Raw genomic sequence first — 12,046 nt, forward strand, 5'->3', positions numbered from 1 at the left:
TCCCTTCCTGCCTGGCTGCTCTCCAGCCACTCTGTCCCCAGCCTGTAGCCCTGCCTGGGATTGTTGTGGCCAAAGTGGAGGACCCGGCCCTTGGCCTGGTTGAACCTCATCCCCTTGGAATCAGCCCAACTTTCCAGCCTGTCCAGGTCCCTCTGCAGAGCCCTCCTGCCTTCCAGCTGATCCACACTCCCCCCCAACTTGGTGTCATCTGAAAATTTGCTGACGGTGGACTCAATCCCTCATCTAAATCATTGCTAAACAGCCCTGGCTCCTCATTGCTTCCTTCAATCATCAGAGGCAGTTCCCAACACTCTCTATGTTCAGTACATGTATTTAGTATATGGTTTTGTATACTAATATAATCTCAGGCCTTTCAGATTAACTTTTTTGTACATTCATCTTTTATTACCTGAGTTAACCATTTCGTGCACCAAACTGGTGGGGAGTTTTGTTGCTGGGGCAACTGTAACACAACAGCAGCTTCATTACAGGAATTCTTAATAAAAAGTTACTCAAGTCAATCAGTTGAGTTTGGGCATGTTTTCATACTAGGCCTTTTTATTTGTGGAGCATTACTGCTTCAAGAAGTGTATTTTTAGTCGAGAGCAAGACCTAAAAATGTGTCTGGTTGCTTTCCAAAGCCTAAAATATTTAGTTTGGGTTTAATATCATGATGCAGGATGGTGGGAACAAAGAGGAAGGGCTTGATGTACCAAAGCATGCCTTCAAACAGCTTGTGACTGCATACAGTGCACCAGGTCACAACGTTCAGTTTAAAAGCTGCACTTTCTAAGCCTTTAATTTCCTCATAGCACTAGATATCTTGGATAAATGCTTTTATGCCCACGGAATATGCAATTAGAGTTGCAATGCAATTAGATTTGCTATTCAACAAGAGCCAGAAACAGCAAGAACCAGAGAGGTCTTTGCTCAGTTTTGCCTCCTAATTACACGCTCCCTCTGCCCAGCTCCACCCAGCAGCAAACCCAACAATACCTAAAACTGTGTAAGTACCTCAGCCAGAATGCCAAAGAAGATTTTACAGACCTCTGTAATTGCACAGGCTGATGGTATGTCGACTTTGTGCAAATTACACAGTGGCCTGTGGTAGGGTTGGGACGATGCTCTCCCAGAATGATCTGTGGAGGAGCACAGGAGCTCCGTGCAATACCCAGCACTGAATTTTCCTATGCATTCAGAGTTTAAGCAGCCATTGTCTGACTCGGTGGCTTCACAGTTTGCCCAAGTGATCTAGGACCACACTTCTTTCAAAGGGCACACACCTTTTTCCCTCCCACTTTCCAGTGTCATGGTTGATCAATCATAAGGTGATGCATGACTTATGTCAACCTGTTAAGCTGACTGACCTTTTTTAGTTTCTTTTTTTTATTATTCCTGGGCTTTCAGTTTCATGAATCACTGCAAACAACAGGTACTGCCAAAATAAAGGAGGAGATTGGGGACCACACAACGGCAGGACCGTTTTATTCCTGAAATATTAATAAAGTAACTATAGTATTTCTGTATTTAGTGGTCTGGAGTTCTAACACTGTTTCTAATACAGTGTAAACATAAACCAAAAAATAGTAAAAATACCTAGAAGACTGTGGGTAAAGGCAGCAAGCACCACCAAAAATTGGTAGCAGTGAATAAATGTACATATTCATGAATAAACGTATATTCAGCAGCAAAGCATAATCCTTTGTGTGTACTAAAGGAGAGTGGGTAGTTTGTAACCCTTATAAAGTCTTCCTGTCCATTGATGGGCCTTTTCCAAAGCATGGAACTGATTTACAGGCCTTCATATTTTAAAAAAACCGAATTGCTATTTAAACACAAAATTAGTGGGATTGAAGGAGAAGATTTCAAAGATATCTCTATGCCTATTGTTGTCTCAGGTAGGTACCCCAAAGCTGTTCAAAAGAACTCCTAACTTACAACCTGAGATCCCAAATTTCAAAAGTCAACTTAAAAGACTGTCTAAACCTTTTGGCATTAAAGCACCTCTAAAAAGATAACCTCGAGTCTTAAATCATGTGGAAAATGGGAGTCTTTTGTATCTATCAGTTAGATGCTCTGAAAAAAAATTCATTCTCTTATCAGTCCTCTGGGAGAGAAGCTAACATATACAGCTTTTTCATTTACCACCTGGGGACCTACCCAAGTTGTTCAAATAACATATCCTTTCAGAATTCCTTCTGCTGTGCATGTCATATATCCACATCACAGTCTCAGAAGGTGCACCAGGTTTCTGCTATTGAAGTGTATTGTGTACACTTCTCTTGTTTAAAAAGGGTTTTTTTTAATATAGATATATTAAAATATATATATATATATATATCTCCAGGGTTTTAGTAAGTTTTCAAATCAGACTGTGAACACAAGTCAGAAATAATGAAACACAAGTTTGAAATAGAGACAGGAGTGAAAGGGAAGCCTTTCCTTCCCAGCCTCCTCAGCCTCCTTCTGCTCCTCTGATGGCTCAACTACCCCATGGATATTTGCTGAGATTTCAGCATGTGTGGGATGTGCCCCAGAAATTAATGTTGTTGCCTCCCATATTTTCAGGAGTGTGCTTTTGTCAACTGATTTAAAGGCTGTTGAAGCTTTTTGGTCAAAGAGCTAATGTATTTCCCTGTCTTTCAATTAGCCCTTTATAAGTAATAGTGTAATTTGGAAAGAGGTTAATTGTTTAGACACTGGTAGGGCCTGATACCAAACAGCCTGAGAAAGGTAAAGTGGGACTTAGATGGAAGTTAGGTACCCAAATCCAGCATTATGGTACCCAGAAGTACCATCCAGTTATCACAAGCTTTTTTTTTATTATTTTTAATGCACCAGAGCATAGTTTCTGTATCCCAGGAAAAAAACATCTGTTAAAGTTTCAACACGTCTGAGATGTGGGAGATCACAGGACAGCTACTGTGAGTGAAGGGGGGTCAGCCTCTGCCCACATCAGGCTGCCACAGCAGGCTGTGCTGGGTTAGGAGAGGGGAGGAGTGATAAACGAGGCAGGAGACAGGGATGGATGGTGTACTGTGTGCTCTCCTGCCACTGTAAAGAAAAGAATGTAATAGCCACTGTCGAAAGAGAAAGCCCAGGGGAGATCGCAGCTCGTCTGAGTTTCAGTCTGTGCTCCATAAACTCTTTCCGCACATATTCCAGAGGCTGAGATCTGACTCCTCCCTCTACACGCAGTTCCGAAGGGAAACCCAGCTGCTTGAAGAGCGGGATCAGGAGCGAAGAAATACAGCAAGGCTTGCTGATGGGAGTGGGCAGTGAATTTGTGTATGGAGACAGCTGATTATTTGTGCCTGCTACCGCACAGCCCTAAAACCGCCAGGAAATGGAAAGAGAGTGCCCTAAAGAGATGTGCTGCAAGGCGGCACAGTGCCAGCCCTTCTCAAAGGAAGTAAAAAGTTTTGCAAAGTATGCAAAAGTTCATCGTTACTCACTGCATTTTTTTCCTCCTTCATCACTTTCCAGTCAGCTGTTTGCGGAAAGCACCGCAGGCGGCTGTAACACCTGTGGCGTCTAAACAAACAGATGACTTTACAGACTATAATCTACGTTTTTCTTGGCCGGAGTTACTGCACGTTGACAACAGCAGAACTAACACCAAGTGCCCGGCGTGCGCTCTCCCCGGGGCAAGGAAACCGCATGGGCGCGGTCCCGGCCCAGCCGAGCCGCTTCGGTCTGACCGCGGGGAAGGACCGAGCTCCGGGAGCCCGGCCCGAGCAGCAGCGGCTCGGAGAGAGCTGCTGGAGATCGAGGGAATCCTAACGGCAGCCTCTGTATCCCCTTTCAGGCACCAACAGACGTTTTAGTGCTGTAATCCCGCAGCTAGCACTCCCACAACTGGATTGCCCGGTTTACGGCTGCCATCAAAGCCTTCTTAAACATTATAATTCAAAGAAACCACCAAAAAAAAAAAAAAGACCACAAGGAAAAGTTATTTTGATGTCTTCTGGGAAATAGAACGAATTAATGTATTTCCTGCTGGTAGAGAGACTCTTAAGGATCGTTGAATATGAGCAGAATCTGTTCACTGACAATGTCTGATATAGTTCCGTTGATCTTGCTAAACTGCTCCTAAACATCATGAGAGAAGTTCAGTGTTTAATTGTGATGGGTCGTGCACTGGTGGGTACACTCACAGAACAGTTTACTGAATAGTGTAGGGTTGGGATAAAGCCGCTCTTATCAGTCTGGCACTTAACTGACAATGTTAAGATAAGAAGTTGCATCATCTTAGCAAATTCCTGTGTGCTTCCAGTGAAATCATCCATTTTCTTGTGTGTCCTTTTATAGCCAATTTAGTTTCTCAGGGTTTAGTGCCCTCCGGTGGTGACAGTCTTTTCTGCTGTGACGTTAGGTGTGCTGACACCTCATGCTTCATTTCGGTTTTCACTTGTTATCTCTTGATTATCCCAGTGTGATAAATAGATAAAATAAAGTCAGATTATATTATTTTTTAACACGGAGGATTGTAGAGTGAGTGAATGAGGCTGAAGTGTGAAAGCCAGAGCACTGAAATGATGTGGGGAGCTCAATATCTCTAGCTAAAATATTAACAAAATCAGTTCAGTTTAGTGTGCATTAATTAGCTTAGACAGTAAAGCAGAACTGAATGTTAAAGATTCCAACAAGAGAACAAAAAAAAATATGCGGTTGCATGAGATACCTACAAAGATTGTGTCATCACAAGTAAATTTGTGTTAATCACAAGTTTTTGTACACAGCTTTTAATGACTTGCACATCTCTTGTATATGCATGTTTTAAACTGTCCTTGATTATGTATTTTACTACCAAGTGTATAAAAATTATATCAAGAGATCAGCAGTTTTGTCAAAAAGTCTGAACCCCTCAAAGGTAAGCCCCTCAATATGTGTATTAGTAGTTATTTTTTGCAAGATATTCAAGTATAACTCGTGTTGCTGGCAGATGGTGACAGTAATAGAAATAAAGGTACAAGTGATTGTCTAATCATATGGGCAGTATTGAATGACCCTGTTCTTCTCTGCTGCTTATAACATTCTCCATGAAGAGACAACAGTTACAACAGCAGTTATAATGTAAGCTTTAAGAAAATGTTTCACAATTCCTGTTACAAATGATTGTTAGCTTCTGTATATTTGGTAGACCTACACTCAGTTTTCAAAGCTTTCATTCATTGCTGTGCACATATATAGCACTCCAGTAAAAAACTTAAATGAAGAAAGTATCTTTTCCCTATTGGCTTCTTTGATATCATTATCAAACTACATCATCTCTTTTCAGCTCATCTTCTTAAGCAGGCTCTGTGGTTTAGCTCCAATGCCTTGGCTGAAGGTTTTCATCCTTCACAACCTCGTGCAGCTTCCAGTTTTGCCCTTCTTTGCCAGCAGTCTCATTCTCCTTGTCCCATTCAAAAGCAGAGAGAGGAAGCTCTATCTTACAGAGTGGTCTAGGCATAGGGCTGCAGCTAACACTCCCAAGCAAACATGAGTGAAGATAGATGGCCCAGGAAAATCAACAATATGCAGTTTTCTATGGAGATCTGAGAGAAGGAGAAAAGCAAGGAGCAGGCAAGATGAAGGTGTGTAGGGCTGTCTGCCTCAGGGAAGGCTGTGGGACAGCCATAGGGAGAAAGGAAGCTGACTCAGGTGTTTCTGCAATAACCAACCCTGCCCAAGCACACACAGGTTTTCCCAGATTCCTGGGGCTCTGCACTGGCTGATACCATCTCACAACACAGCTGTGTGCTTCAAGGGGCTGTTGTCTGGAGATGTGGATGCCTGTGCTGGCCTGTCCCCCAGTGGATGTTGTAAGGCTGGAAGGCAGCTGGAGAGGTAAACTAAACAGTGGATGACATCAGCCTTGATCCAGTACTGCTCAGTACACTCTTTTTAATTCTAATAGAGCTGATAAGATGGGTGGTTGCTGCAGTTTCCTTCTCATTTTCACAGCTTTACCCTGCAACTGTGGGAGATACAGTGACTGTACGGGTTTCCAGCCATTCCTCAGTCTCTAGCCCTATTTGATCCCTATCCCAGCTCCTGTTGGGTAATGTAGCACTTATCTCCCCACCCAGGGGAGCCCTTGTGCAGAGTTGTCAGGGCTGCCCCCGCTGGCCTGTCCATCCCATACACAGCTCAGCCTGGGCATACAGATGAGTGGTGTGAGCTCCATGAACATGAGAGGCATCCAGGAGCAGCAGGAGCCACAAAAACACACAGGAACCCTCAGCCACATAGAGCAGAGTTGTAAGGACTGAGCAAAAAGTAAGATGACAAATTTTAAAAAAAAAATTATCTAAAAATAAGTACTTTAAGATTAGAAGTATGAATAGTAGGATGAAATCAATACAATCTAATAATTTATGTACACACTCTGTAGAGGAAAAAGCAGAGCCTGTGAGGAACAGAGTGAAAAAGAATAGAAGCAATAAATAAGAAAAATGTAATAACAAATTAAAACATTCGGTGGCTGGGAAGTATATTTAAAATTTCAAGGGAATACCTAAAAGCCCTCAAAATGAAAGATGATTCATCTGCTTTCAAAGAGGCCTACTAGTACCAACAATAACATTTCTTTTTTTCCTGTTTACCTCTGGCTTCAGGTAGGAAGGCTGAAGTGTAATACAGATAGGCCAGAACATACTTCTGTAATTTCTGTGGAGCCAATCTGCCATTTTTAGTGGGTACCTTTCAGCATGTTAGTTCTCCTTTCCTGTCAATTGGCCGAGTACATAAGAGGAGCTATGCAATCTCTAATAAAAGTCTAATCTCTTTCCCTGAGACCATTGACACTGTCTATAATATATTTCTTCTTATGAATTATAAATTCTATTGTTTAGCAGAAGACAAACTAGTTGTGCCTTCTAACTATTCCCTCTTGGATATCAATTCAAGTGCATTATATATGAGGAAGAGTATCATTTGTCATTTTTTGCTTATCTCATTTTAAAAGTTCTACTGTGTCACACCAGTTCAAATGTGAAAAGAGGCAAAAAATGCCATGTTAGTTACTGATTGGATACTTTCTGAAATCCTCAAGTCTTACTGTATTAAGTTAATATTAATTAATATTACTGTTGAAGACTTTTCCTGATTGTTGAATTCATTACTTATCCTTCTAATGAACATACAATATATAGTCTTGGATGGTTCCCTTTGGGTTGAATCTTCAGGTAAGTCATTCTGCTAAGATAGCTGGTACTGGTGTACTTTTCAAATGCTTGAAATCACTGGGCTTAGCCTTATCAAACATAAAAGATGAACACACAGGCACTCACCAATAGCCCAGTGATATTGTGCAATCTGATACATAAACTGTGGTACTGCAAATGCATTAAAAGGCCTATTTTTCAAGCACTGTTGTGTTTTTTTTTTTCCCAAGCTAGGCCTTTAAGTCCAGAATAACCTTTCATTTTCTTAGATCAACCCTGGTCCTCAATTTTCTCACTGTTATCCAGCACAATCATACACAACTTCTCAGAGTCTGTGGTTCAAATTTTGAATTGTGCATGGATCAAGAAATGATCGCAGCACTTTTTGGGCATGGCTTTTAAAAATCAGTCAGTTGCAGGACTCAGTGATCATAATATTTTCCTTCTTCCACGGGTTACTGGAGGAGCCACAGCATCAAGATTTGATAGTGCAGTGGTGTGATTCTGACTCTGAGTTGCCCCTTCAGTTCCAGTGGGGGTGTTAGGGGAGTGACTGTGACATTACACAGGAGGGATGACACCAGCTTTCCTGTACCACCTCTACATTAATTTAGACTAGTGATGCTACTTCATTTTTCAGTTCAAAGCAAATCTGCATGTTTCTGTAGAAGTCTTGAATGATAGGAATATTCAAGGTCATTTACTCTTTGATTTCCAAGAGATCTTTGAAAATAGAAGCAAAGCTCTGTGTCGTGTCTCTAAGTACAATAGTTTTTAGCCCATTTTTGCCTGATGTTCCCCTAAAACTTGTCTGACTCGAGTTAATGGAGTAGGCTTATTTAATCTCTTTGTTAAAACTTTGAAGAAAAGTTTCATAAAAATTGACCTTTCAGTAATAGGTCTATGGCTTCTGATGTGATTTAATTTTCCTGAGTCTGACACATTGAGAATTAAAATAGAATGACATTTTTTAGAACTGTCAGTAATTGCTACTCTTATCAATCACTAGCCAGTATCAGCTAACTTTGCCATGGCCTGCAGCAGCTTTTTTTACTTCATTTCCTTTGTACTTTCACAAAGTAATGAAGTTCTTAAACTTCATCCCTCCATTTCTGTTTGTAAAATTGATATCCTCCCCACACGTTTCCTGTCATGCTCAAATGAAAGCTGAAAGAGGCAGAGCATTTCTCTTTATCTTGCATTTATGAACATCCAAGTTATTTTTAAATAATATTTCTGACTGACTATGTTTTAGTATCTCTGTACTACTGCCCTTAATAAATGCTAATGGTCTATGAGTCCATCATTGTTTTTCTATCTGCATGCCCCAGAACTCACATTTAAAATCTCTTATTCTTCTTCTGTTATAGTGCTTTTTAATCAGACATCTGATAATCTTTGTTCTGAATTCATTTTCAATATCCTGCTTTGCTGCTAGATTGGGGCTCACATTCTCAAACTCAGTGCAATTGCATCTGTTTTCAGGGTCAGCAGCAGTGGCAGCACATGCTTTAATCAATCTTTCTTAACACGAATCCTTTTAGTGGTGTTAGCAGACAGTGGAGAATTGATTATTAGTTTCCTTTTGCTGTGGTACATCTTATTATATCATACAAAAGAGCTTCCTCCTCCAAAGACCAGCAACTTTAGTACAGTCCTTTCCTGAAGTATAGTCAGTGTCCCGTGCTGCTTCATGGACACTTATTTTACATTTTGAGAAACTCCCATAAGTTTCCACTAATTTTTTCTTGTTGGTGTCATTCATTGCTTTTAGAGCTGGGAGATGGAATGTTGTGATCCTTTCCACTGCTTTTCTCCCACAGGAAACTCTGACACACAGATATGTTCCTTGCTGGGATAATGTGGTGCATCAAGTGCAGTCGCTGTGACCGCCTGCGATTTGAGAAGCTGGATTTGAAACTTTCCCTGTGTGGATTCCTAATACTGATCCTGTACTGCTGATTTTAAATCAGATAAAACCCAAGGCCAGAGAGTGATAGGGTAAGCATTGCCATCAACTGCTCTTCCAGAACAGTTCCCCTTGTCAATACTCATAATTATTTTTGATTGAAACAGCCCAGTGATAATCTATCAATTCAAGTTTCAATGATAAAATTATTAATGACAGGAACGTTGCTCCATGATATTACACTATCCATCTCAGCAGTTGCTTAGCGAACAGGAAAGGACTATGTCAGGAAACAGGGTCTGGGGTAAGTTGTATGAAAAATGTGCCAGAGCCTTTCCTCAGTTTTATTACACCTGTTGTGAACTTGGCCAAGTGAGCTTGGCTTCGTGCAACAAATAATTTCCAGTGATAGGTTTCAAGCTTCTATCAATTTACCAGTGAAATGAGTTGGTTCAGCGGGGTGTAGACATATCTGAGCCAAATCCAAACAAATGGCTTGGCTAGAGCCCTGTTCTGCTGTTTCAAAATGCAAAGTAACCAGCAGGAACCATGACTAGGAAGGGGATTCACAATTGCCTTAAAGTCCATAATAGCAATGTATTTAACTTCTGCCAGAGTAACCTGACCTTAACTTAGTTTTTCTCTCCTACCTACATTTGTACCTTGATCTCTCCCACCCCATTCCTATCTAGGTTATCCTAAAACCTGAACTATGTCTCATACAATTTAGTGACTCCCAGTTATAAAGCCCTAACCTATTCTCCTGCTAATTCCTTTCTAATTTTTTCATCTTGTGAATGCAAAAGGCCCTGCTTTGATGTGGTTTAGTCAGCCTTGGTCTTTAGCAGCTTCACTTCCATAACACCTTCCAGCTGTCCTGCTGTGCTGTCGACATGACCAGAAGTAAGACTCTTTTTTCTGATGGCAAGAGGCCTGTATAAAAATATCTTCCAGTACAAAGGCTGAGCAAGACTTAGATATCAATCTGAGTTGGCAGGGTGGTGATTCTTATATGTGACAAGCATACTCAGTAGCTAGGGTTTGTTAGACATATAAACTACAGATTTAGACATACAAAATACAGATTTAGATGTTGAAAATGTAGTTGAAAAGGAAAGGAATGAAAAGTAACAGGTTAGACAAACCATAGAACAAGATATTAATCCAGAGGTACTTCTTTTAATTGAGACTTCATTTTTTTTCTTCTTAACTGCTTTTCTTAATATTTTAGGATTAAAATGTTTTCCTCTCTGTATGTAAAAATATGACCTGAGAAAACCAAATTCTCTCTCTACTTTCTTTCACACTTCACAGCTCTGATTTTGTTCTTTTCCTGTTACAGTCTCACACTTCTACACAGAGTGAAAATTATCTGTAATCTGAATAATAATTCATGTAGGTTTACTGCCATACTATGCACAGTGTTTTATGTTAGTGATTCCCAAACATTTTTTTGCCAAGAATTCCTCTGGCATGTAACTTAACTTCCCAGAGCCTTTTCCACTTCTGTTCTCTCTTCTCATCCCACTGGTGCTACCTAACTCTACTTTCCCACCTCTGGATCCCTTCCCCTTCCACTAGATTCTGATGCCACCCTTTCTTCCATTCCTCCCCTAACATGCCTTCCCTCCTACCCTCATGTTTGTGTATCATTCTCTTCCCAGCCAGCTCAGAATGCCTTTTCCTGTTCTTGGAGTTTCAATGCTTTTCCCTTAAGAAGGAAATGAGAATATGGTAACAGTTCTGGGCTTTTGCTGCTTCCATGGCTGGCCTTCTACTTTTCCTGAACAGCCCCATATTCTCCCTTTTCCTCCCTAGCAAAACTAGATTTCTTCCTTTCAGAAGCTGCTGGTTCAGGAGGTAGGTGCTGTCACAGTAGTCTCTCGATGTCCAGCAGTTCCCCCTAGGGAGCTGCAAGCATTTTCTGTCACCTTTGAATGCACCCCTGTCTCTTTGTCTGCAAGTGTTTGAAATATAACATTTAAATATAAAAAAGGTTTCAGCATCAGACTGCTCTTGGTTGTTGCTGATCTGTTGTCCTTTGTTCCCACCATGGTCCCTTTGGAAGTATTACAATATCATTCATGGTGAATAAACATTTATCAATTTGAATCTAATAGTGGTGTAATTCTATGGACCTAACCCTGAAATGCTTAGTTTGTCCATTTTTGGACAAAATTTGCACTAAAGTTAGTGGCTCAAGATTTTTTGTTACTGTTATAAAGTCACTGAAAAAGAGAAAAAGCTTGTCAGAATCATTTATTTTTAGATAGCAATGAATTTCTTTCTTAGATGAGGAGAATCAACAAGAAAACAAATATAACGGAGAAGATCTTTAGGCATTACAGGCAGTACACAGTGAACAGAGATGCATTTCTGTAAGGGTTTGATATGACAAGTTAGAAATCATTTTCGTTTAGTTTAAATTAGCATCTGACATTCACAGAGTCTTTGTCTTGGGTTTAAAAGCATGAAGAAGAATACTGTCCCCAGAAAAAAAGCACTATCCTATGTAATTTCTTTCTTCTTTGCTTGCAATCAATCATTCTTTCAGTGAGGCTGATCTCACTTGGTTGCAGGATACTTCTTGTTGTGTGACCCCCACGGCTGTAGCTCACCACAATATGATCATCCAATTTGCTGGGTTTAGTCATCTGTGGACAGGTTCTTGAACATGGTATTTTGATTTGGTGTCATGGGAAGAAGCCTGTTCTTCCTTTCCCTCACAGCTACATGCTTTTCAGGAGGCATTTGTTGTGCCTTGTGTCTGGCTCTCGCCGAGCACGGCAGTGTGTCAGGGATGGCAGTACCTTATGGGCTCCCTTGAATTGCTCCTCCTGTACACGGACTAGTCAGGAAGATGAGCAGAGCTTCCACTTGGGAAGCACCCACCAATAGTTTTTTGTGTGTTTTGGCCACCATTTAGACATTCATAGTCACTGACTTTTTTGGTTTCAGACCTGGAATAACAGACGTATCATTCAAA

The 12,046-nt window shown here is 40.8% G+C and overlaps 1 protein-coding gene across 1 annotated transcript in view; it reads right to left on the reverse strand.

The window, feature by feature from the left end:
• The window catches only part of ANO5 (anoctamin 5), a 59,626-nt gene extending 55,964 nt beyond the window's left edge, over window positions 1–3,662 (reverse strand). The window contains exon 1 of the mRNA XM_029963795.1: window positions 3,592–3,662. Coding sequence (XP_029819655.1) covers window positions 3,592–3,662 — 71 coding nt within the window. The remainder of the gene's footprint in view (window positions 1–3,591) is intronic.
• Between the last annotated feature and the right edge of the window lie 8,384 nt (window positions 3,663–12,046).

This window comes from Manacus vitellinus, unplaced genomic scaffold, assembly GCF_001715985.3.
Source record: "Manacus vitellinus isolate BGI_N305 unplaced genomic scaffold, ASM171598v3 scaffold_63_pilon, whole genome shotgun sequence".
Taxonomy (NCBI): Eukaryota; Metazoa; Chordata; class Aves; order Passeriformes; family Pipridae; genus Manacus; species Manacus vitellinus.